The sequence below is a fragment of the Pongo pygmaeus genome, chromosome 2 (assembly GCF_028885625.2).
Source record: "Pongo pygmaeus isolate AG05252 chromosome 2, NHGRI_mPonPyg2-v2.0_pri, whole genome shotgun sequence".
NCBI lineage: Eukaryota > Metazoa > Chordata > Mammalia > Primates > Hominidae > Pongo > Pongo pygmaeus.
The window spans coordinates 96,626,484-96,653,632 of NC_085930.1; the positions used below are offsets into that span (position 1 = coordinate 96,626,484).

At 41.5% G+C, this 27,149-nt stretch overlaps 1 protein-coding gene across 7 annotated transcripts in view; it reads left to right on the forward strand.

Annotated features, from left to right (window-relative positions):
* ARHGEF3 (Rho guanine nucleotide exchange factor 3) overlaps positions 1 to 27,149 on the forward strand; it is a 349,765-nt gene that overhangs the window by 188,193 nt on the left and 134,423 nt on the right. For all 7 annotated transcript variants that reach the window (XM_054482009.2, XM_054482014.2, XM_054482010.2 and 4 more), the window contains one exon: positions 5,619 to 5,681. In XM_054482009.2, coding sequence (XP_054337984.1) covers positions 5,619 to 5,681 — 63 coding nt within the window. The remainder of the gene's footprint in view (positions 1 to 5,618; positions 5,682 to 27,149) is intronic.

Consider the following 27,149-nt stretch of genomic DNA (forward strand, 5'->3'; position numbering starts at 1 on the left):
TTTTGATTTAATTTTGGCTGCCCTATTGCCACCAGGTGGTTAATGAAAGGAAAAGGTGTCACCTCAAAAACACTGGCCTCCTTTATTCGTTCTTTCTTTTAGTCACCCATTTAGAAATTATTCACTGACCTACTGCTCAGCACAGGGCACTGAGGGGTTAAAGTTATGTGCTGAAATCAGAGTGCAGAGACTACAGCACAATTATTGGGCTCACCCAAGGTGCTTTGTTTTCATGGTTGAAAGGGAAGTGGACTGTGCATTTGCTTCAGTAAATTTGACAAGAATAACAGGGTGGGTCCTTGGCTCCTCAAATTGGCTGGAAACCTGTCAGACCAAGTGTGCAAATGCACAGTTCACACACAGTGCCCTTCCTGCCTGGGAACGCCCCCAGGTAACTGATCAGTGGTTTTTGATGCAGAGGAAGTAAAATGGCATTTTTTATTTCCTGTGGGCAATTCATAACAGGAGCTGCCACTTACTGTGCACTTACTATGTGCCAGGTCTTGTCACCCAACATCTATGATCCTCACAACAGCCTAACCTGGAAGGCATTATTTCTACTCTACAGATAACATCCCAGAGTCTCAACCTCCTCCTGATACCTCCCAAGATCCCAGGTATAATACTGTAGCCTCCCAAGGCAGGAGAAGCAGAACTCAAGAAGGAAATGGAGTTATTCTAGGCAGCAGGACGCCCTTGCGGCTGTGCCCCAATTCGTTCCCCAGCACATGTTGCTAATTGTGATCACAGCATTCTCTGGCTTGCTATGCTGTGCAATCCTTCTCAATACAGTGCTCCAAACAAACACTACCAGACATTCTGGATGGCAAGTGAGACGTAACCTATTTGCCACCAGTGCTTGCCACCAATGCCTGCTACCTGATAGTAGACACTGATAGCTCTTAAAACTAGAAAGGACCACAAAATTGATTTGATCTAGACAGTGTGTGCTGTGGTCTTGAAGACCAGTCTCTCTAGTACAATAAAGGTTATTTTCTTGCCATGTTCCTCATGCGCAACACCTTCCTAGACCTTCTGTGCAGGTCTGATGTGCCATCCCAGACTCTGGGATGGGACAGCATGGTGGGGAAGCACATAGTTTGAAGTAGGACAGACCCAGATTTGAATCCAGGCTCTGCCACTTGCTAATCATGAAACCCTGGACAAATTCCTGCCCCTTTTTGAGCCTTCATCTCCTACTCTGTAGAATGGAGATGATAACCATTATCCACCTACCTCCTGGGGTAGTTACGAGGATCAAATGAGATCATGCATATAAGGATTTAGCTGTGTGCCTGACATGTAGTGAGCGTTCAATAGGCTAAAGCTTCCATTATTATCAGTGTGAATTATTATTATTAGTAGCTCCAGTGAAGTTCAGTGAGTGCTGTGTCCTGTTGCACTCTCTGCTTTCTGAGATGCTCATTTGTTTATGTTTCCGTGGCTTATTTCCAACTGGTGATTTCTTCCATGAGCTACTCTGTAGATCACCGGCATGAGGTCAACATCCCAATATTCTAGAAATTCCACTTCCTGGGTAGAAGGTGAAATGTCTTTATGTGGTGTTTCCATCTGTACGCCCTTCTTCACCAGGTCCTTTCTGTTCTCTCTTCCTGTGGCCCTCTGGAGTTGGGCAATTGGTGAAGAGGACAAGCAAAGGGAGGAGGACCAAGAGCATCAACAAAATCCAGAAATGCTATTTTAAGGGAAGCTGGCTGTGTACCAGGGATTGTCCCAGGCTCTGGGACTGTGAGCATAACTGACCAAGTCCTGCCTTCATGGGCTTATGTCTCATGAAAAGGTCAACCAAAACCCAGAAAACAATTAAATAAAATTATCTTTCTAAAATGGGTCTGCCCTGCTAGCCTCTGTCTTAGCACCTTATCTGGCTCATTCATAACAGAGATCACAATCTGTAATTACTTTGTTTTATTTTTACTCCAAACTAGTGGGCAGGGAACATGCCTGGCTCATTCACTGCTATATCCAAGGACCCAGAATGGGGTTTTGCATGTCAAAAGTGCTCAGTGAACACAGAGCAAATGAACAAGTGACTAAGTGATGGTTTGTGAAATTTTTGTTCTGAGCCCAGAGTTTAAACTTCAGGCTACTTTTTTGTTGCTGGCAGTGGTCAGTCACCTCCCTATGTAAGAAAATTGAAAAGAAAATTCATTTTCATAATTCATGCAGTTTTTATTTTATAAAACATGTGGGTTCCTTAAGGAGATCATTCTATCCCAGATTGACTGTCTATGGCTGAATTAAAAAGACCACTGGAGGCCATTTGTCTTCTGGATTTGACACTTGGAGCAGGTGGCAGTATCTGGCAGGAACTGGGTTGGGGGAACTCATGAGGCTTGGCTCCAAAGCTGGGTAGTGTGTTGAATTGGTCCGGAGAGAGCTGCATGCCTGTGAGGAGAGGAGCTTCTCTTATTATTCACTTTCCTGCATCAATGTGCATCTAAGCTACTGTCAACATGTCAGGTTGACAAAATCATTGAGCTCAAGGAATGGAACTGTAGCACCATAAAACTCAGTAATCTGGTAATACCAGGTTGCAGCATGTATCGGTGTAGCCTGTGGTCTGGGCAGTTCATAACAGGAGCTGCCACTTACTGTGCACCTACTATGTGCCAGGTCTTGTCGCCCAACATCTATGATCCTCACAACACCCTTACCTGGAAGGCAATATTTCTACTCTACAGATAACATCCCAGAGTCTCAACCTCCTCCTGATACCTCCCAAGATCTCAGGTATAATACTGTAGCTTCCCAAGACAGGAGAAGTAGAACTCAAGAAGGGCATGGGGTTACTCTAGGCAGCAGGACGCCTATGCTGCCATGCCCCAATTCATTGCCTAGCACGTGTTGCTGATTGTGATCACAGCATTCTCTGGCTTGCTATGCTGTGCAGTCCTCAATACAGTGCTCCAAGCAGACACTACCAGACATTCTGGATGGCAAGTGAGATGTAACCTATTTGCCACCAACCTTTGAACAGTGTATGTAAAAGGCTTTGCCCTAGGAATTAGAATCCTGGATTCAGAGTGTTATGTTGTAACCATGTAACTTTGAGCAAATTGCTTCTCTCTCCTGACCTCAGTTTATTAACCTGTAGGATGGAAATTATCCCATACCATATCTGGCTCAAAAAGTCACCATATAAATATAAGCTGGTGAATTGGTTTCACTGGCACTGAAGTGCTGTTTTTAATTGTACCTGGATGGTGAATCATTAAGGATCAGGCCCCTGTACAAACATGAAGCATCCTCAAAAATGGCAGCTGTGCCAGGAGTTGTGATCAGCATCTTCTCGAGGCTTCTCTCAAGGACGCTGAGTGGAGTATTTGACTTCCTAAAAGTCACTGGGTGAGCTTGTTAATGCAGATTCCTGGGCACCCTCCCAAATGGCTGATTAAGCATTCCTGGGGATGGCTCCTGGCATCAGCATCTCTGAATCATTCCTCAGGTGATTCTGTTGCACGCTGCACCACTGTTTCAGTGGAAAAATGTATAGATTTAGAACGCCACTGCTCTGGATAGGACCATATTGACCTTTGGGATTTTAAATATCTAGGTAGCTGCTTAGCAAAAAGAGGCCCCAATATCTTCCCCATCTTTGTCTGACAAACTCTTATTCATCTTTTAGGCCTATTCAAATGCCTCCTCCTCTGGGAAGACCTCCCTCACGGTCCTCCCAGAGCCCTCCAACCCATGTTTTGAGCACCTACTGTGTACGAGGCACTCTACTAAGCTCTAAAACGCGTTACTATGTTTACTCCTCTTTCTTTGAGAATAGAAGCTAATGCCATCACCACCACCTCTGCTCACACCTTAGAGTTGAGAAAAGGTGCCTCAGAGAAGCAAAGTGACTTTCTCTAGGATGTTTGGCTCTTATTGCATTATAGTTCATCATAATAGGCCTGTCTCTCCTACATGGGTGTGAGGTCCTTAACCATGAGAATTGCTGACCTTTGCATTTCTGGGAGTGAACACAGGGCCCAGCACATAGTAAATGCTCAACAAACCTTTGTTAAATTGAAGTGAAAAAAATAATAGAACAATTATAGTAATATAAAAAAGAGTAGTTCTGTTTGCTTTCCAGTCTCTGCCTTTGTTCAAGCTCAGGGTTCCACTAGAGGAGGAGGCTGACTTCTTTTGGGACTGAAGACTACAGATGTCTTCAGACTCTCCTTTAACCCCATGCTGGTGATTCTGGTCTTCTGGTAGCTTTCTTCTAAGTAACATCAGAAGACCTAGCAAGTCACAGGTTACGGACTGAAGAAACACTTGACTGATTGGTTGAGCTGGGGGTGCAGAAGAGAGGTGAATGTATCTTTGATGAGCTTTATTGTGGCTTATAGATTACATTCATTTTCTTCTAATGAAAAGAAAAAGGCCAGGCTCAATGGTTCACTCCTGTAATCCGAGCATTTTGGGAGGCCAAGGCAGGAGGATCACTTGAGCCCAGGAGTTTGAGGCCAGCCTGGGCAACATGGCAAGACCCCCTCTCTACAAAAACTAAAATTAGCCTAGTGTGGTGGTGTGCTCCTGTGGTCCCAGCTACTTGGGGGGCTGAGGCAAGAGAATTGCTTGAGCCTAAGAGGTCAAGGCTGCAGTGAGCTGTGTTCACACCACTGCACTCCAGCCTAGGCAACAGAGGGAGACCCTGTCTCAAAAAAGAAAAACATACTTTTTTACATCTAACTTGGCAGACTGCCCTGGTCATAAATTTATAAATTTATTTCAAATACAGTTATCTTCAGTCCAAGTGATAACTTTTTAAAAATCATATGGCTATAAAGCAGGAAAGTTGGAGAAGATGTCTAAGTTTCTTTCCAACATTAGGGTTCTGTGATTACATTAGGACGCTGGATAAGGTTTAGAGCAAGTTTAAATTACTCAAGTACAAAGCACCTCTAAAAATGGAATATCTTCAAGTGAATTAGATTTTCTTTCCAATCTAATCTCCTCTTCCAAGTTAGTCAGAATCTGAACTTTGTATCTAAATTTCTAAGCCTTGATATATGGAGACATTTAGAAAAAAATGAAACTCAAAGAGAAACAAACTGTAACAGCAAGCATAAGAATAGTAACACAAACCAATTATCCTAGAGCTTAATAGTTTCTCATAACTTCTTAGGCTTTCTTAGAAGTGTTCATTTATAGGCTGGGCGCGGTGGCTCATGCCTGTAATCCCAGCACTTTGGGAGGCTGAGGAGGGCGGATCACGAGGTCAGGAGTTCGAGACCAGCCTGACCAACATGGTGAAACCCTGTCTCTATTAAAAATACAAAAATTAGCTAGGCATGGTGGCGTGTGCCTATAATCCCAGCTACTCAGGAGGCTGAGGCAGGAGAATCGCTTGAACCCAGGAGGCAGAGGTTGCAGTGAGCCAAGATCACACCACTGCACCCCAGCCTGGGCGACAGAGTGAGACTCTGTCTCAAAAAAAAAAAAAAAAGAAGTGTTCATTTACATAGCTTGGTTAAAGGTTTTGGGTAACATGGTAGAAATGATAAGGATTGCATGTGCTATTTGATTGCTTTTTTTCTTGCCTTAATCAAAGCCATAACCCCTACTTACCTTTGAACTTTGTTTTTTCGTTTGTTTTGCAGCAAAAACGGAAACAGAGCACCCAAGATGAAGATGCTGTTAGCCTTTGCAGTCTCGACATAAGTGTAAGTATAGTCCTTTCTTCCCCAACTGGCGCCGAGAGCATCTCTCTTCTCCGAAGGTTATTTGTTAATAATATGCTGTGTGCTTGAAGTGGGCTTCCATGATCTGACTATGGAAGTTGTGACCCGGGGGTAATTTTTTTTAACTGGAAAACATTTTATTTCACTGGAGAAAACTGTGTGGCCAACTTAACTTCCAAGCTAAGTTGTTTATTGCCTGTGTCTTTTCTCTCATAAAATGAATTATGAACTCAGTGCATCTGGGTAGAATCTAGATAAATACCAGTGTGCTCTTTTAGAGGCTGGTTCCAGAAGATGGGACAGATGTTTGTCCCCCTTTGGGGGGAAGTTAGTGGCTTGGCCCAGCTCAAGCAACCGGATGGCCCAAAGGCCAGAAAAAGACTCCAGAAGCATAGTGGAGTGAGTGGCTTTGGATCAGCAGATCTTAGTTTGAATCAAGATTCTGTACTTACCATCTGTGTGTACCATTCTGTACTTACCATCTGTGTGACACCTTTCCTTACCTGTTTCCTCATCTGGAAAATAGGAATGAAAAGACTTAACCTGACAAAATTTGGGAGGGGGTCAAATAAAACAGTAAAAGTGAGAATATTAAACACATTGCCTGTACATACTGGGCACCCACCAAATATTTGCCTCATTGTGTTTTTTTTTTTCTTTTTAAATCAGAAGTTTGCTCAAGTGTCTTGGTAGTTGACTGTTGGTGATGATCAAGGTGGAAAAGCTTCCTTGGCTTTGTTTCAGAACATGTCCTTGGATACTTAATTTCATAGCTTTCTTTGTGTGCCCACCGTGTCTCCCCACTGATGCAATTGGGAAGCCTACCTTGGCCTCTGATGCCCTCATTATCCAGGGGCTGAGAGGTGGAGTAGGAATTCAGGCCCTCCCTGGGCTTCCCTTGTTGATTCATCATCTGCACATCCCTGGGGTTTAACCACTGTGTTCTGTGGATCCATCTAACATTAGGCTGTGCTCGCTCTCCTCTATGGAGACCATGAAAGCTACTCTTATGAGATGAGAAGCCTTCCATGCTAGGAATAAAGAACTGAGTCATGGTTCTGGCTCTACCTATAATTAACAGTGTACCTTGGACGAGTCACTTCCTTTCTCTGAACCTCTGTTTCTTCATTTGTTAAAAAAGAAAAAGAAAAAAGGTTTGGGATCAGGCCTTCTAAAACCATTGTGAAAAGGAAACTCATTAGATATGGATTGTTAGGTACTCAACTGATAACATTATTTACCAGTGTGAACAATGTTTTTTTTAGCTATTTTTAATTACTGCAGAGTTTTCTGTGATGCAAACAGCCATGATGGAGCGAGCTTGAACTGGCACTGATTAATGTAATTGAGCGTCTATTTTACCATGTGGTGTTTGTTTATTCCAATCTTTAGACCCTCAGATTGATGGAGTTGGGCCAGTTTACTAGGTTGCCGTGGTGAACAGGACAAAAAGATGATGTTCCCTTGGGTTTTACTTTATTCATTGAATATTTTGTTATTGACAAGTGAAGTCTATGGAATTTCTCTTAGCAGCAGCAAGATTTTTTTGTGTGTTTGAGTCTTTTTAATTTTACGGAAGTTTACTTTTAGAATTTAAAGATTTTCAGAATTTAAAGACTGTCAGAATTTACAGAGCCCTTAGCCACCATGTATGTATTCCAGTCCCCTCACTTTGCAAATAAAGAAGTGGAAGCCCTGGAGGTGTAATGACTCAGGCAAGACTTCAATCCAGGTCACTTCTAAGATTATGCCTTGTCTTACATTTTTCCCCAAGTATATATTGATATCCATTTTTCAGGAAAGCATGTCTCTAGATGCTTTCTATCAAAGAACCACTAACATTGTATTAAAGGACTGTTTACAATTATGAATTGTGATTTGATTTTTGTCTTGATTGTCATCAATGGCCTTGACTTTCCATCAAGGTCACAAGACTGTGGATAATTTGGCTTCTTTTCTCCTTGTGCAGCTACGGATGATATTTCCTTTTTTCTTAACCATCTCATATATTATGTTTAGTCACATTAAAGAGACTTGTATAGAAGATAAATCTACCCCATTACCACCAATGTGGCCAATCCCTATGCTTAAGGACTCAGCTTTGGACAGACTCATTTCTGATTTACCTGGCATTTTTCCTGAATCTTGGCAAACAGGGCTGAGTTTCCTCCATTTATTGCCACATAGTATTAGAATAATTGCAGAAGTTGGAAGAATTCTAGAAGCTGTTGGAGGAACATGAAAACTGCTGTTTTGCAGATTCCACTGACCATTAGAGTCATATGGAGATGACAGAGGGTGTGACAGATCTAGATGTGGCCATGGAGGGAGTGTGACTAAATTTAAGTAACTTTCTCCCAGTAGGCACTCAGGAGAGATGAGTTGAATGGAATTAAATGGTAGATAGAGACGCACAGGAGAAGATGTTTTGCCATAAAGGCAACAATGGTGAAATGAATATCTGAATCCAATAAATTAATTGCTCTAATAAGTAAATGGCCTCTGTGGGCTACTCAAAGGAACTTTATCTTTGTGCATTTAAATGATGATATCTAATAGAGTCACTGTCCCTGATCTAACTGGCAGTATTACTGAAGAGTTGTTTTCGGACTGTTTCTATGTGTAGTGGAAAGTATCTTAAAAAAAAAAAAAAAAAAAAAAGGTGGGTCCCAATGGATGACTCATGCCAGAGGATGCGAGGGTTTGGGAAAGTAATATGAGTAACTCTCAATTTTTTTTCCATTTAATAAGTTGTAAGACATTCGCTAGATGTGTGCTTTGAACAAGAAATTGCTAGGTGAGGGGACAGGTCTTTGGGGATCATAGTCAAGTTTTCATTGAGTCCCAGCCCAATGCTAGATACACAGTAGATTCTTGATAAATATTGTTGATGGGTTAAAAAACAAAACAAAACAGTGAACTCGCCTAATGTATACCTCTTTTAAAGAAATGTATCTGGGACTTAAAGTTGAGAAATATTAACACAGACTATATCCCCCTTTGATTAAAAAGTAAGTGCCCTATAGCAGCAGTCCCCAACCTTTTTCACACCAGGGGCCGGTTTCGTGGAAGACAGTTTTCCGCTGACCGGGTGGGGTAGTGGATGGTTTCAGGATGATTCAAGCACTTTACATTTATCGTGTACTTTATTTCTATTATTATTACATTGTAATACGTAATGAAATAATTACACAACTCATCATAATGTAGAATCAGTGGGAGTCCTGAGCTTGCTTTCCTGCAACAACACAGTCCCATCTGGGGGTAACGAGAGATAGTGACAGATCATCAGGCATTAGAATCTCACAAGGAGCCAAAACCTAGATCCCTTGCATGCGCAGTTCACCATAGGGTGTGTGCTCCTATGAGAACCTAAAGTCTCCACTGCTGATCTGACAGGAGGCGGAACTCAGGCGGTAATGAGAAAGATGGAGAGTGGCTGCAAATACAGATGAAACTTTGCTTGCCTGCTGGCCACTCACCTTTTACTGTGCAGCCTGATTCCATGCCCTATAGAATGTTTATTTGTTATCATCACTCAGACACCCTTCAGGATGACTGACGTTATTCTTACAGAACAGGGATCCTTGATTGTTTGGGGGGATGCATCACTTAACTCTTTCCAGAATCTGGTGATAGCACAGGAAATTTTACAAAATTGATGTGTGATTTCGGGGGATTTATGGATCCCATCCAAGACCCCTGTTAAGAGTTTCTCTTACAGAGGAAACTGGAAGGGTCTTAAAGCTCGGTGATGGGTGACGTATCTCCAAATAATTGTTTTCTGACCCTCCACTCCCAGCACTTGGTGGAAAATGAATTCTGAGTGGAGAGTCAATGCTAGTTGATGATATAATCGGTCACTATTTTTTCCCACCGCCTCACCCAATCCCCTGACTGGGCCCCCAACTTCCTGGTGGGTTAGAACACAAAGTGTTTCTGAGGGAAAATAAAAAGGAACGTACACTTTTGAGAGCAATCTGCCGAGTGGAGAAGGCTCCCAGCAGCCACCTACGAATCTCCTCTCACGTCAGAGGATATGAGTAGGATGGTTTCAGGGAGCTTGCCTCCCCCACAGCGCTTTTCTAGTTTAAATTCTAATGGGCGAGAGACGCTGTGGCTCATGTCACCACAGGAAAGGCCCTTGGTGCCAGAGCTCCTGCTGCAGAGCACAGCTCAGCACCAGACATTCTTTCTCATAAAACAAATGAGCTCTGGGTGGAAATAAAAATAGCCTCCAATGCTAAAGTAATGTAAAAATAAAAAGGAATATACGTTCTCTAGAAAAACTGGAAAATGTGAACAATAGTTTGACAATCCCACCTCAAAGCCATAGCTACATTTTGATGTATTTCCTTCCTGTCGTTATATACAAACTTTTAAATTTTTTTCATTATGAAATATTTCAGACATACAAATGGTATAAAGATAATAGAAAACCCCATGTAGCTACCAATGCAACTGAAGAAATACGCCCTTAACAGTGATGCCAGGGACCCTTGCAAAACCTTTGCTTTGCGGAATTTGATGTTTATTTCTGCTTTGCATGTCCATACTTGCTGTGGACATGTATCCCTAAAGAGCATATATATTTTTAACCAGCTTTTCACATTTATATAAGCACACACAGTTTTTAAAAATTGAGATCGGGCAGGCACAGTGGGCCTATAATCCCAGCACTTTGGGAGGCCGAGGCGAGAGGATCACTTGAGCCCAGAAGTTCGAGACCAGTCTGGGCAACACAGGGAGACCCTGTTTCTACAAAAAAAATAAAAAATTAGCCAGGTATGGTGATGCATGGCTGTAGTCGCTGCTACTTGGGAAGCTGAAGTGGGAGGATCGATTGAGCCTGGGAGGTTGCTGCAGTGAGCTGTGATTGTGCTGCTGCACTCCAGGCTGGGTGACAGAGTAAGACCCTATCTCAAAAAAAAAAAAAAAGGATTATAGTACAAATTAATTTATTTATGAATTTTTCACTTACTATATTATGAACGTGTCATCATGTTATGAAATATTCTGTAAGAATATTATTTTTAATAACGATAGAGTACTTTGTCAAATGTGTTCATTTAAATCTATTCCACCTACCCTTTACTGGGTATTTAGATAAGTTCCAACTTTTCACTATCATAAGTAATCCTGATGGGCATCCAGGAACATGTTTGTGTAAAACATGTTTGATAAAGTTTGAGATATGAAATTCCTGGCTAAAAGAATATGAATATTTTTACAATCTGTGAACAGGTTTATCCTCTGCTTCTGGTAGTGAAGTGGAAATGAAGTTTAGAGCTGTTGAGTATCTTGTGTGGAATCTCACAGGCATGGGAGATTGTTTTCAGCTTTCCCTGGCCCTTCTCTCTTCCCACCGCATGACCAGTCCCTTGCTAAGACTATGACTTCAGATGGGACATTTACTTCCCCCCTCCACCCATCCTGCCACCCTTTAGGAAAGCCCCTGACAGGGCCCACACTCCTCTCTTGACTGGTGGAGATGGAGCTGGTGGCGATGGAGCTGGTGGTGGGGCATCTTTTCTATGCTGGTGGGGCTTTCCCATGGGAGCACATGGCTGGACCATCACTTGGGGTGGGATAGGATTGGGGTTCACATTCTTCCTGCATTTTTTTTTGCTGATTTGCAACCATCAAGATGAGCCCTGTTTAATCTCCTGGCAAGGAATACTTGGGAAGAATGTGCTCACAGCTCTCAGTGCTTTTGAGATCCATGTATTGTTGTTGTTACAACCACTCTTCTGTCCCCTTTGAGAAATCTACACAGAAATCCACGTGGCAAATGTTTGAATCTCACCCCTTCCCTCTCTTCCTAAGGGGAGTAGTTGAGGAAGAGCTGAGCTATGGTCTGCCAACAGCGGAGGAGGCTCTTCTGGAGCTCACTAACATGACTGCAAGCCCCTCATTGAGGCCGAGCAGTATTCAGCATCTCTGTGACCTCCTCACTGGCCTCGCTACCTCTTTGTAGTCTGCCCTGCACGCATCAGCCAGGGGCATCTTTCCAAGTGTAAATTTTATCTTGTCATGCCTGCCTCCAGGTTCCCAGACTGTGCTTCCAAAGCCTTGCACCATCTGGCCCCTGCCTACCTCCTGAACCACTCCCTTCCACCTTTTACATATGCAGGCCAACCATGCTGGTTTTCTTTCAATTTCTCAAACTCCTCATGCTCCATCTTGTCCCTGGGCCTCTGCACATGCTATTCTCCTGTGTGTGGAATGCATGCAGTTCCTTCTTCTCCCCGCATTTCACCTGGCTCATGCCCCCTTACTCTTCATATCTAGCTCTCCTCTAAGAAGCTCCCAGACTTCCCAGGATTCCTTTATACCTCTCCCTCCAGCCATTCCCTACCACCGCCACCACCCCACTCTCACAAGCTTGTGTCCCCGTCCTAGCCTTTATCACCGAGCATTGTGATGCCTGCTTCCATTTCACCTTCAGAGGCAGGCTGTGAGCCCTTCACAGGGAGGGCTGTGTTCCACTCTTGTTACATCCCCAGCACCTGGCACAGGGCCTTGCCCATAGCCCGTGCTGAATAAACACTGAATGAAGGTATGCTTGAAGTTTCTTCTATTGTATGAATAATTGAAAGAAAGGGACAGATAAATGTTAAAAAAAAAAAAAAGTCAGTAGCATTTCAAAAAAAGGGGGGGTTGGGATAGAATTTTTAAAATTTAAGGCAGAAGATGAGATGAACATATTTATCTCAGATGTGTGATGCCAGGAAGTCTTTTGGACTTCAGTCACTCAGGGTACAGAAGGCTGTTCCTGATTTTTGTTGTAGTATATGGTATAGATGTGATCTGTTTGCAAGTTCATCGATAGCCTGTGAATTCCCTCAAAGCAAATACATAGTGTCCATCATAGATGCTCCATAAATATGTCTAGGATGGGTGAATGAATGAATGAATGAATGAGTCTCAGATTGAGTTACTTATATGGGTGTTTCTGAGATGCTCAGTATTTTTCTTACTGCATGGTTTTCCTGGGATTAATATTAATCAGAATTTCAGGGAGGAAGGGACCAAATTGCTATAGAGTCCTTCCTTATGCAGCATGGCTGTGAGAGACTCATTAGATACATAGCAACAAGAGCAGCTACTGTTGATTTAGTGCTTACTATGTGATGGGCACTGTACTACTATACATTTTATTATTTAATCCTCATATTACCCCTTTAGAGATGAGGCAAACGGAGTGGATAGAAGTTATAAACTTGCCTGAGGCCTTATAGCTAGCAAATACCATAGCTTTTGGATCTGAGTCGCAGGCCTGTCCTCCCAATCACAGTGCTAATTATAGTTATTATATTAGTAAATAGCATACTATAGCATGCTAATATGAATTAAGCATTCATATGCTCTGTGCTTTCCAAATACCTCTTTAAATTCTCACAGTGGTATGGTCCTGTGACAATGAAATGTATCATACCCTTTTTGCAGATGAGGTAGCTGAGAGTCAGAGAGATAAACAATTAGTTCAAAGTCACGGTATGTAAATTTAAGCCCAGGATGGTTTGATTCCACAGCCTCCCCACACCACCTCCAGGACAGGAGAGGAGAAGAAAGCTTTTGGCTCCCTGGCTTTCAGTGCTGGATGATGTTTAGTGCTTTTAGCTGGTCTTATTGGCAAAGTTGCTTTGAGGTTTATCACAGGCATCCCCAAATTTCCATTAACTGTGCACTCCAGTTATTTATCCTGTCATGTGCATGCCCAAAGCACAAGCATCGATATAGAAGAGGGGGAAAAAAGCTTTCCTGTCTCAGTTAAGCTAAATGGTGTTTCATTGCCAGGATATGTTAAACCAGGCACGGAATAGCAGCGAGATTTATTTTATCTCTGCTCAGCAGAGTCCAGATAATTAAAAAAGATACCATTTCTGTGGTTTTGTTTCTCTTGGTCTGTTCTGGAACTTGCTAACTGGGGAGATTAGCCTCGCCCTGGCCAGCATGGGGCCTTGATGAATTATGTGGGAGAGGTTAATAATGCTCTTATCACCGAGGAGACCAGGCCTCTAGCTGAGATTGGGTCTTCATTAGCACATGCTTATATTTAACCTGTTGGCATTTTTTGTTTGTTTGTTTGTTTTGGATTTATGGTCTATTTTTGCTGTCTGTGAAATTGTTTGGGCCTAAGGTAGCAGATACCCTATGTTTGGTCCAATGGTTGTTCTGACGCTGCCACCTCTGATGGTAAATTTACTTGTGCTTTGAGCGTTCACATAGACATATTGCATCTTGCCTTTGGCCTAATAGATTAGGTGGTAGATGATAGTTGCTGTGATCTTTTATCTTTGACACACTTCTTGAAAAGCACAGTGACAAAGAAATTCCAAGGAGTTTCAGGACACACTCTCGGATGTGAATGATATAACAAAGTGTAAGTCAGCATATTCACCTTTTCCCATTCCCCCTCAAAGTGACCTTGATGGGGCCCTTGTTAAATGAAGGTGCTTGTGCCCCAGAACACCTGTTTGTTGGGATTTATCACCAGAATTACAAACTTCAGGAGGTTACAGAGTGAACATCATTCTGTACCTCAGTTTCCTCACCTGTAAAACAGAAATCATAACAATGCCCTGCCTTAAAGTTGTAAGGATAAAAATGAGTTAATTCATGCCAGATGAGGTGGCTCACACCTATAATCCCAACACTTTGGAAGGCTCAGGCTGGAGGATTGCTTGAGCCCAGGAGTTCGAGAACAGCCTGGGCAATATAGTGAGACCTCGTCTCTACAAAGTAATTTATGTAGCCGTTAAAAAAGCATGAGATCATGTCCTTTGCAGGGACATGGATGGAGCCATTATCTTTAGCAAACTAACGCACGAACAGAAAACCAAATACCATATGTTCTCACTTATAAGTGGGAGCTAAATGATGAGAACACATGGACACACAGAGGGGAACAACACACACTTGGGCCCTATCAGAGAGTGGAGGGTGGGAGGAGGGAGAGGATCAGGAAAAACAACTAATGGGTACTAGGCTTACTATTTGGGTGATGAAATAATCTCTACAACAAACCCCCATGACACATGTTTACCTATGCAACAAACCTGACATATAAGCCTCAACTTAAAAGTTAAAAAAAAAAACACATAGCACAAAAGTAAAACTTGTTTGAGTTTTTTAAAAAATAATAAATTTAAAACTTAGCTGAGTGTGGTGGCATGCACCTGTAGTCCTAGCTACTTGGGAGGCTGAGGTGGGAGGATCGCCTGAGCCCAGGAGGCAGAGATTGCAGTGAGCTAAGATCATGCCACTGCACTCCAGCCTAGCTGTCAGAGCAAGATCCTGTCTTTATTTAAAAACAAACAAATAATAAAATAAAAAGTTAATTTATGTAAAGTACTTAGTACCTGGCCTATTGTGAGCACAAAAAAATAACTATTGTTGCTATTGATTTTATTATACAAAATCAACTTTATTGTTAAGTTCAAGGGTCTTTGTTATTAGTACAAGTATTCCATAAATAGAATTGATCATGTAATTTTAAAAAGCAGTATATGAGGCCAGGCACAGTGGCTTACGCCTATAATCCCAACACTTTAGGAGGCTGAGGCAGGTGGACTACAAGGTCAGGAGTTCGAGACTAGCCTGGCCAACATGGTGAAACTCTGTCTCTACTAAAAATACAAAAATTAGCTGGGCATGGGGATGCATGCCTGCAATCCCAGATACTCGGGAGGCTGAGGCAGGAGAATTGCTTGAACCAGGGAGTGGGAGGTCGCAGTGAGCCAAGATCGTGCCACTGCACTCCAGCCTGGCAACACAGCAAGACTCCATCTCAAAAAAAAAAAAAAAAAAAAAGTATATGAAAAGAGGTATATAAGGATTTTTATTACAGCATTGTTTATGATAGCCAAAACTGGAAACAGCATGAATATCCAAATTATATAGACTTGTAAATGCATTCAGAATATAAGTGTAAAATGCAGCTAAAGAACACATGCTATATACGTTATGCTCCTCTATGTTTATATACATTTATCTATATAAAGGAAGAAGTATGGAAGGGCATACACTGTATTGTGGATAGTCCTTAGATTGGGAGAATGGAATTGTGGGGATGAGGAGATTAAGTTGTAAGGATTCCTGAGCTTTGGTATTTTGCAAAATCTATGAACACCCCTTTCCCCACAAAGACTGTTTATATGTGCCCAAAGCAAAATTCACAAGGTTACAGCAAACCAGTTATGTTGAAATGTAGTTATAAAAATATTTAAAAACAAATTTGTGGTTAGAGCATGTGCTTCTTAATGCATTAAGTAACGTCTGGCAACAAGTCTAATAACTAATACACCTTCAATGATATGATAAGAATAAAAATAAATGATATTTTGAAATACCTACACCAACTACACTGTCATTTGAAAATATAGTGATTTTTATGTTGACAGTCACAGGTCTGAGAACGCTTCTGTGATTTGTAGCCTCCATTCATACTGGAAAGAAATACTAAATTTCAATCATTGGTGAAAATAAAGATGTATCTCATTTTTCCGTCTAAGCTTGAGGATGCCCTGAATTTTATTCAGTAAACTCTTGAGGGTCTGAGAATTCTAGATTATGAATCCCTGCTTAAGACACTTAATCTGTTATGATAAACTTTTCTATTATATTACATTTGTAATACAAATGACTGCAAAAAATATAAGAATAATAGATTTTGACCTGTTGGTATATGAGATTATTAGTGTTAGTAAAGGTAAGAATGTAAAACATTATATAAAAGTTGTTTTTAGGAAGACAATGTAATAGTCATGAAATCAGTTCTCAGCACTTGGTGTTTAGATTTTTCCTTGAGAGCAGCTTAGCTTACTGGTCCTTCACATTGCTTTTTTTAACCTTTGTTTTTTGTTTTTGTTTTTAGTTTTTAGTTTTTTTATGCTTCATCTGCCCATCTACACATTGCTTTTTGAAACAGATAACTTGAGCCACCTCAGTATTTTAGTAGAAAATCTTTTCTGCTTCTTCTACTGTTGAAAAAATAATTTGGGGATAGAAAAATATTTTATTTTTTAGAGATGAATATGGAAGTGTTAGGGGTAAAATGTCATGATATCTTTCATTTACTGTCAAATTCTTTAGCATAAAATATAAAGTGAATATTTTTAAAAGAAAAACAATTTTATTTTTAATTATACAAGTAACACTGTATACATTCTCATCATTTGAAAATCAAACAGCAGAGATAGAGCTAACAGTGGCTCCACCATGCCCCAGTCCCACTTACCTCCTTAGGTGTAATAATCAGTTTACTGTCTCCTTCCAGATATTTAGATAGAGTTAGATAGATAGATAAATAGATATGTAAAAATTAGTTTGTGATGGTTTTTTAAGGACATGTTGTCATTGTTTTTATTTTAATTTTTAACTTGCTTTTTTTCCCTTTTAAATAGATTTTATTTATTTATTTATTGCTGTAAGAAGAGATAGTATATTGAAAGCTATTCAGTTACAGAATAGGGCATCCTCAGAAAGCAAAAGGAGGAATGCCTTGTCTTTAAGTTTTTCTTCTATATAGGGTAGACTTTACTTTTTTTTAGAGCAGTTTTAGATTCACAGCAAAATTAGGCAGAAAGTACAGAGCATTCCCATATGCCACCAAGTCGATGTATACATAGTCTCCCCCGTTATCAACAGTTTCCATCAGAGTGGCACATTTTTCAAAATGGATGAACTTCCATTGACACATCGTCTTTCAACCAAAGTTTATAGTTTACATTAGAGTTCACTTGTGGTTTTGTACATTCCATGGGTTTGTACAAAAGTGTAATCACACATATCCACCATTATGGTTTCATACAGAATACTTTCACTGCCCTGAAAATCCTCTGTTCCACCTATTCATCTCCCCTTCCTCACTAACCTCTGGCAATCACTGATCTCTTTACTCTCTCCATACTTTTGCCTTTTTCAGAATGCCGTATGGTTGGAAGCATACAGAATATAGCCTTTTCAGATTGACTTCTTTCACTTAGTAATATGCATTTATGGTTTTTCCTTGTCTTTTCCTGACTTGGTAATTCACTACTTTTTTATCACTGAAAAATATTTTATTGTATAGATGTACCACAGTTTGTTTATCCATTAATTTAGAGTAAGCGATACCTTATTCTTTTAAACTACTGCTTATTATTGCATAAAACAGATGGGTATAGTTTATTTTTAATGCAGTTCTCCCCTGAGAAACATTTTTGTTGTGTCTAATATGTCCCAATAACAAACAATGACTATCTCTACACCCCAGAGCAGGTAGTAAGGTACACTTCATTTAAATAACAGTGTTTGCAACTCTTAAACTTATATATCCAGAAGTATATTCCTTCTGTGTCATGCATAATTTAAAATATATATATATAAAAATTATAGTTGTGAATTTAAAGAATGTTATATTGACAAGTTTTACCTTTCAACTGCCTTAAAATGTATTCAGTTTATCATTAATACTATTTTGACTGAGATTTATGCTGTAAGAAGTCACTAGAAAATAATACTTTTGTTTCTGACTTTTTTCTAGGCTGTAGCCTGGGTCTGTCCACCTGAAAATTATGTAAATAATACTGGTTAGGAAGTTTCATCTGGGCTTCCATGCCCAGCTAATTGAGTTTACCCCTAAATGACTTATGTAATTATATAATTATATCAAGCCTCATCTTTGATCTGGTTACATATTCCTGGTTTCAGTTGCAGAAGCAGTTTGTCTGTTTTTCTTACTTTTCTCAATTGTGTCTGATACCTGTTCTCTGTGAAGAGAAGGAGATATGTTGACTTTTGCCCTTGATCTTACCATGCATAGAATTTTACATTACTTGACGGACACTGAAATTCTTGGGTAACTTCAGAGAAATGTTAAAAGAATGAAGTGACCAGGAGAATTCTCGTGGTTTGTGTGTCTTCCTCTACCCTGCTGTTTAACTTACCATGGATGTGCTGATCATTTTACGGAGAGAGCTGACTCAGTATGAGCAGGTGGTTTCTCTATAAGCATAACATTCATGACTGGTATTGAAGGTGAAACATTTGAAATGAAATCATGGGCTTATCTTCAGTGATCACAATGCCAGTTTTGGATTAACTCCTTAGCAATCCTGCAGGGAAACCTGAATGGGTTTATTCCCAACAGACTGACGTTTTCCCCTTATAATACTGTAAATGGAACTTTCTTTTTTTAACTCCTCACGTATCTCAAAATATCAATTTCCAAAACTGGAATCCTCTACTCAGCACCAAAATCAATAAATCTAAAGAGCTTCTTTGTCTTTATTTGGCAGAGGAAAGGGATGGTTTTGCTGGTCAGCTCTATATAAATTCCATTGAAGAAAATATGTATTATTTTAGAATTAATGAGTTAATTTGTTCATTCTTTATTGCATTCACTGAGTGCATCCACTAATTCAATCAACTGGCATTTACTGAGCTCTGCCATACGTCATACACGGGCCACTGAAAGAAGCTAAACTTAAGACTCATTCATCTGCAGACAAGTGGGGGTTGCACTCTTGCTTCTGAAACAAGTTAACCAAGCACAGAGAAGGCACATCTAAGCTGTACCCATGGTTGTTTTTCTCCTTTCTCCAAAGGATCAATTCTGACTCTTGGTTGGTTTTGAAAGAAATTTTACTATGGATTCTTTTCTGGTAATATTTTTCTCTCTTAGAATATCCTTGAAACTGGCTGGGCACAGTGGCTCATGCCTATAATCCCAGCACTTTTGGAGGCTGAGGCAGGCAGATCACCTGAGGCCAGGAGTTCGAGACCAGCCTGGCCAACATGGTGAAACCCTGTCTGTACTAAAAATATAAAAATTAGCCAGATGTGGTGGCACACGCATATACTCCCAGCTACTTGGGAGGCTGAGGCAGGAGACTTGCTTGAACCCAGGCGGGCTGGAGGCTGCAGTGAGCCAAGATCACACCACACTGCACTCCAGCCTGGGCGACAGAGCGAGACTCTGACTCGGAAAAAAAAAAAAAAAAAGAATATCCTTGAAATTAACTTATTTGCTTTTAGCTGGTTAACTCAAAGGTTCATCGGGAAGGTGCTTCACTTTATTTTATGTAAAAGCCAACCTTGAGAAATAATACTTTGCGGTGGGCTTTGCATCTGTGCTCTCCTTACAGTTAGGCATTAGGCTCTAGAAGCATTGAGTTTCAAAGAAACATCGCTAGGATTTTTTTACATCTAGAGAGGACCTTTCATTTTGTTCATGTGGAGTGGTTGTGGGGTACTGTTCCATTTTAGGGAGAAAGAGATTGTTTTAAATGAGCCACTTCTGTAAATTGTTATTGGTAGAAGTATTTAACAAAATGCCTTTGCTATTGATTTTATTCTGTAAAGTTTCATTCATATCCAAGCAGATGTGATCAATGGGGTGATGGTTTGATGAATAGAGCCAGAATCACACCATTATCACTTCCTCCAGATGGTCATGCCCTCTTCATCTCCACAGTGGTTGGATGTCTAGGGCCTTCCAACCTGGTCTTCCTCATTTTCCTTCAGTTCTCTGCTCAAATGTTCTTAGACTTCCTCTGTCCCGCTATGTGAAATAGCATTTCTAGGCCAGGCGCGGTAGCTTACACTTGTAATCCCAGCACTTTGGGAGGCTGAGGCAGGAGGATTGCTTGAGCTCAGGAGCTCAAGACCAACCTGGGCAACACGACGAAACCCTGTCTCTATGAAAAATATAAAAATTATCTGGGCATGGTGGTGTGACTGTGGTCCTAGCTACTTGGGAGGCTGAAGCAGAGGACCACTTGAACCCAGGAGGTTAAGGCTGCAGTGAGCCATGATTTCTCCACTGTACTCCAGCTTGGGTGACAGAGCAAGACCTTGTCTCAAAAAAAAAAAAAAAAAAAAAAATAGCATTTTTAGTTCCTCGGCACTCCCCTCTCTTCTTATCTGAGTTTATTTTTTCTTCATAGCCTTTATGTATTTTTTAAATTTATTATATTTGTCTCTTCACAGTAGAATATAATTTTTATTTCGTTGTTTTTGCCATATTATCAACATCTGGGACAGTGTCTGTCATTGTGTGTCCAATAAACATTTGTTGGATAAATGATTGAGTGGCCACTTGGTTGTTCATATGTTACATGCTGTCTTTGGAAGGTTACTGTAAACATGAACTGGATTTATCTTGGCAACATTTTAAGAACATGTCTTCCTCTATATACATATTTGCCTTCCCTCATTTTTAAAGAAAACCAGTACAACAAAAGGAAAATCAAGGTCTACCTGAAGAGAGCTTGTGATATACAAAGCAAGATAGGTAAAAATAATGCCAGGCTTTTATGAACTAATAAATAAGTCAGGCTAAAGACAAGAGGATAGAAGGAATGTGAAATGTACACATGATCTCATATGGATGTGGAATTGTTAACACCAGTGCTACATTTAACTCAGTTGGTATGGAAAGATCTCTCAGGATAGTGGTAGGAATGGAAATTTTCTATTAAAATGAAAAACATCCCATTTTTGCAGTCTCGATTCCTTTCCACTTAACAGGTGTTTATTGAGTGCACAACATTATGCCTGGTGCCCACCATGTGGTTACAGAATGAAAGATGCTTGTAAGGAGTTATCAATCAACATACATTGCTTGTTTATCCAAACTTGTGCAAAGGAGTATATCCTAGATGTTATAGAAATGGCAGAGTACCAGTACATCTTTTATATCTCACTCAGAATATGTTCTGGCTGTTACATTGAAATATGAGTAAGCCTTGCCGCTTGAGCATTCTCAATATTGTGAAAAAAATACAGGAGCCACTTTGAGGAGACCTAGCACTGTTGGAGGTAGGAATGTGGCAGGTTCTCCCTGCTGGACAAGGTGGAATGCTTCCCTGCTTTCTCTCCAGGGTGAGTGGAGCAGCCTCCCCTAGGAACGTGACGCAGGGCACCAGTCATACTAACCCACCATCTTTAGTCTCCCTTTTACCCTGTGTGTTTAGCTTATTTTACTCGGAAAAGGTAAATAAGGTTTTGGTTGAAAATACCTTTTATTGATTATAAGCTTCCAAGACAGGGAAAGACTAAACAGGAGGTGCTGAATGGACCTGAAAATGGACCTGATGATCTACTCAGCTTAATCATGCTACTAAAGAAAGGTGGGGTTTGTTTTGTTTTGTATTTTGAGACAGGATCTCACTCTGCCACCCAGGCTGGAGTACAATGGCATGATCACAGCTCACCTCAGCCTTGACCTTCTGGGCTCAAGCAATCCTCCTGCCTCAGCCTTCTGAGTAGCTGGGACCACAGGTGCAGGCCACCACACTTGGCTAATTTATTTCATTTTTTTTTTCTTTCATTTGCAGATAACCCAAAAGGCAAATGATTCACCTATGGCTAACAGAGGTGATTGCATTTTGAACAGGATGTCTGTCTTACTTTGGGCTGCTATAACAAAATACCATAACCTGGGTGGCTTATAAACAACAGAAATTGATTTCTCACAGTTTTGAAGGCTGGAAGTGTGAGATCAGGGTTCCAGCTCTGGTGAGGGCGCTCTTCTGGGTTGTACAGTGTGCTGCTCTCATGACCTACACACTTCCCAAGAGCCCCACCTCCTAATACCATTATATTAAGGGCAGAATTTCAACATATGAATTTCAGGGGGACACAAATATTCTGTTCATAACAATGTTCAAGCTCACAGATCACACCTCACTAGCCACCTGCCTAAATGTCATTAAAGCCACAGTAATTTACTGACTTCCATAGAGGAGAGAAAAACCTTTTAAAAACATATTTTTTAACATGGTTTGGATACAGTGAGTTTTCACAAATTTGAATATTATGTGTAACTGAAAAACATTGGCTTTAAAAAATTATAAATTATCTTCCTTTACATTTGATATTTCATGTGGTTTTGCCTTCACATAGAAAAGAAGGTTTCATTATAAGCATGTTTCTGATGTGCATTTCTCATAGCTGTTGACAACTTGCTGTGTTTTGCTCTGCTCTGTTTGCCGTAGCGGAATCATTCTCCTTTCTAACCAATCCGTGCACTGCAGTAGCACGTTCTCTTCTAGGTTGCTGTTTAAGTTTTGTTATGTGCCTTGATGATGTTCCCTCTCTGTAATACAACCAGAAATTGAGGCTGCGATTTCATTTAAATTATTGTCAGGTTGTGGAAATAGGCCTGCCATGTGCTCGCTGTCCCCACAGGGAAGTGGAGGAGTGTCTGAAATGAGAAATGAACCAGCTTCTGGCAACTCATGAAGAATGTGTCTGAAAATAGGGATGGTATGAAGGGAGGGTTATCGCTGTGTTTTATATAATAAAGGGAATGATTAATGGGCTCCCAGGAAACCACAGTAAAGAACAAAATTGCCTTTGGGAACTTGGAGGCTTTGTTTAGTTTGGGGGCTTATGTTTGACTGAAGGTCTCATGTTCTTGACAAAAGGGTGACATTTGCTGAGTAAACTTTGAAATTTTATTATATGTAATATAATAACTGAAGAGAGGGATATCAAGACACTCTCTGAGGAAGGTCTGTGTTAAGTGGCATTGATCATTGAATAGCTTCCTGATTTACAGGTGACTTGGAAGATATTTCTTTTATTCTTTCCTCATTCTTTATTGGAAGATGTATTCTTTTATTCTTTCCTCATTCTTTCATTGATATTTACCTTGACTGAGCATCTCCTATAGTCACACTGTTGGTTGGTGGTAAGAGAATAACATGGTGAGCAAACCAGGCAAGGTTCTGGTGACTTACAGTCCAATTATGGAGGCAGATGTTAATAATCACAGTAACAAGAATATAATAACAAATGAAAACAAAAGCTTTGAAGGCAAGAGAGACATGTTGCTGTTAGGGCATTTAACCAGGGACCTTGACCTAGTCATGAGAGGCCAAGGAAGCCTTTTCTGGGGAAGTGAAAGCTGAAAGAAGAAAAGGTGTTAACTAGGTTAAAGAGGAGAGTGAAAGAGCTGTGACCTTGGGAACAGCATGTGCAAGGGCCCTGTGGCAGGATGGAACATGCTGCTTTGAAGGCAAATGCAGCTGGTAGGTGGTAGATGGTGAGACTGGAGTAGTTGACAGGAACCAGACCACGCATAGCCTCAAAGGCTATGTTCAAGATTTGCATCTTTATACTAAGAACAGTATGGAGTCACTAGGGAGGGGATGTGTTGGGCAGGGGTGTCATTTGTGCTTTCATTCCTCTGGTTGGTTATGAAACCAAGGGTAGATGTGGAAGATGAGTAGAAGGGTGCCTTAGTTTCCTGATAAGAGATGGTGGTGTCCTGGCTTAGCTCTCTGTAGGGCAGACAAGTTTGAGAGACATATATGGCTTTGTATCTTTACTGCCTGGTCTTGAGTGGGCACTTAGTAAGTGTTTCCCTTCTTGGCATGGGTTAGAAGATGTGGGTTTTATTTTACCTTCTGTCATTGTATAGCTATCAGACCTTGTATGTATTGCTTCACCTCTCTGGGCCTCAGTTTCCACAAATATAAAATAATATAGATGAATTGTGTCCTTTCCAGTGCCAAATCCCCTAGGTTCATGATGTTTTGGGTACTATTGGTTTTTCAGGCAGAGGATAAAAGGTAAATGTGGGCCGGGTGTGGTGGTTCACACCTATAGTCCCAGCACTTTGGGAGGCTGAGGCGGGTGGGTCACTTGAGGCCAGGAGTTCAAGACCAGCCTGGCCAACATGGTGAAACCCTGTCTCTACTAAAAAATACAAAAATGGCCAGGTGTGGTGGCTCACACCTATAATCTCAGTGCTTTGGGAGGCCAAGGCGGGTGGATTGCTTGAGGTCAGGAGTTCAAGACCAGCCTGGCCAACATGGCAAAACCCCATCTCTAGTAAAAATATGAAAATTAGCCAGGCATGGTGGCACACACCTGTAATCCCAGCTCCTCCGGAGGCTGAGGTGAGAGGATCGCTTGAACCTGGGAGGCAGAGGTTGCAGTGAGCCAAGATTGCACCACTGCACTCCAGCCTGGGCGACGCAGTGAGACAATGTCTCAAAAAAAAAAAAAAAAAAAAAAAAATTAGCTGGGTGTGGTGGCACACACCTGAATCCCAGCTACTCGGAAGGCTGAGGCATGAGAACTGCTTCAACATGGGAGGCGGAGGTTATAGTGAGCCGAGAGCGCACCACTGCACTCCAGGCTGGGCAACAGAGTGAGACTCTGTCTCAAAAAAAAAAAAAAAAAAAAGGTAAATGTGTTGGTTTAATAATAGGAGATCAGTATCTGAGTTTGCTCACACAACCATCTTTCTTCAAGTCCTTCTCTCTAACTCCTTGGGTGTTAGAAGACATGGTTAGGAGGACCACTGTATACACTTACATTTCATTTATGGCAAACAAGACCGTTCTTTAATTAGGTTGCCTTTTTAAAGCACACCAGATGTGAGTCACTAGAAAAACAAAACCAAACTCTTCAAATGAGTAGGAGTGAATGTAAGAATTCTAATGAATCAGCCCAGGGTACACAGCCTAAATGAAGTGGAAAAAGCTAGGGGAGGTTTTGCTAAGGGGGTGCATTTGACTCTTGCATCCTATGAGTTGGGAATCCTTTGTCAGCAGTTGTAGCAGGCATGCTCAGCTGCAACCACAAACATTTTCCAATGGAGGAGTGTTGATAGCATTTTCATTGACCTTAAAAAAATAAAAAATCTAATGGCAGGGTCAAGGGGAAGGCAAGAGGTGTAATTTGCTGGTCAGTCTCAGTCAGCTGCCTGCAGCAGCCTCGTCCTGTGTGAGACTTTAAGGGAATGCACATTGGCATGGGGGTTCCCAGGCGGAGGGGGGCCCAGATTCAGCCTTGGCCTCATAGAGGAGCAACAAATTGAAACAAGAGCAGCCCTGTTGACCTTCACACTGCAAATGGACTGCTTTCTTTGTGCCATGTCGCCCAGTGAAATAATCCTGATAAAAGCTTTTTGTTTAGCCATTGGAACAAAAGCAGGGATTCAGGGAAAAAGTATTTCCCCACCCTCTTAAAAAGTGTTTTGGTGTTGGCTGTTCAACAGACCTGGGTTCTGCTGAACCAGTAGGCATTGGAGTAGGGGTATTTTTGGAGTAGAGAGGTTCTTGGGTGGTTCTGAGGTCATCTGCAAGGTTTTTGTTGCATCTCTCACGCTTACAGAAGGGGAGTCTGCCCCTGCTCCCCCTCCCACTCCCCTCACCATGCCTTTGCCTCCATACCATTCCTTTTAAAGTCCCAAAAGGTGGGTGGGTGGGAAGGGTCAGGGGCTTACTCTTTCATTTGCTCCTTCATTTTAAGCTGTGTATTAGCATCTATGTTTTTGCCTTTGTATCAGATTGGCCAGAGATAACCCCATTATCTTAGTGCATTCTGTTGCTGTGTATAGGTTTTAGGGATCAGTGGAAGCAGAGCTGCTGCTTATTAGATTGAAGACATTTGGAAGAGAGAGAGTTAAAAAAAACAAAAACAAAAAACCAACAGGTTAGAAGGCTTCATTCACTTTTAGAAGAGAGAAAGGAGGAAGAGTCTAAGGTACATTCTATAGCTTTGTGGGAAGAGGAGATGCTTCCGGCAGGAGCTTTGGGATTTGGCAGTGGCAGACTCTACTCTTTGCTCCCTGCAAGGCCCTGAACAGCCTCCTGAGGGCCCAGCAGATCCAGGCCTTTCCGACCCCAGCCCTCAGTCTCCAGGCCCTTGTACATTTTATACTCAGGTTCCATTTAAGAAGTGGGAGATCCACAGCCCCTTCTGTAAATGTATCAAGAGATAAAATCCTGGGCTCAGGGAACTTTGAAGCCTCTGCTTTAGCCACGGCCCCCAAACCTCCATTGGGCTCAAATTTCCTTGCTTTTCCTGCTAGGAAGACTGTTTCTTTTGCATGCTTTCACCTGGGCAATCTAGGTTTTAAATTTTGAGCATTTGAGGAGCTTGTGTTGGTTTTCTACCAAACCTAGATGATAGATTGGGTTCCAGTTCCTTCCAGCCCCAAGCTTTCTAGACAATCTAAGGCCATCCCTTGACTTCTTCAAAGTTAGATGGCCCCTAAGACTCCACCATGTCCCACCCCACTCTGAAGTTGATAGCCAAAGTCCCAGGCAGAAGGCACCAAAAGGGAAGATACCACCCTGGCACTGACCACCACTCACTGGTGATAGGCGCTTCATACTGCAGCAGCCCCTCTGCCTGCATAACAAGCCTGAGAGGTGCTTATCATCACAGTTGTCTTACAGGAAGCTAAGGCCGACATGGTTTCTTTTCTCCAAGCCTTTGCAGATTTGTACAGGGGCCTCTCCTGGCCATGAATCTCCTCTCCTTTCCCTGCAGCAGGGGGCTGGAGGTGCTTTATTTCTGCCGCATTGCCTTCTCGTTGTGGGCCTAGAGACCACTCATAAAGGCAAATCTTCTCTGTTCTTTAGTAGCCGTGATTCAAGAGAAACCCTGGTGTCACTCTGTCTTCCAGCTGACCATTGCCAGCTTCTGAGCAGGAAATGA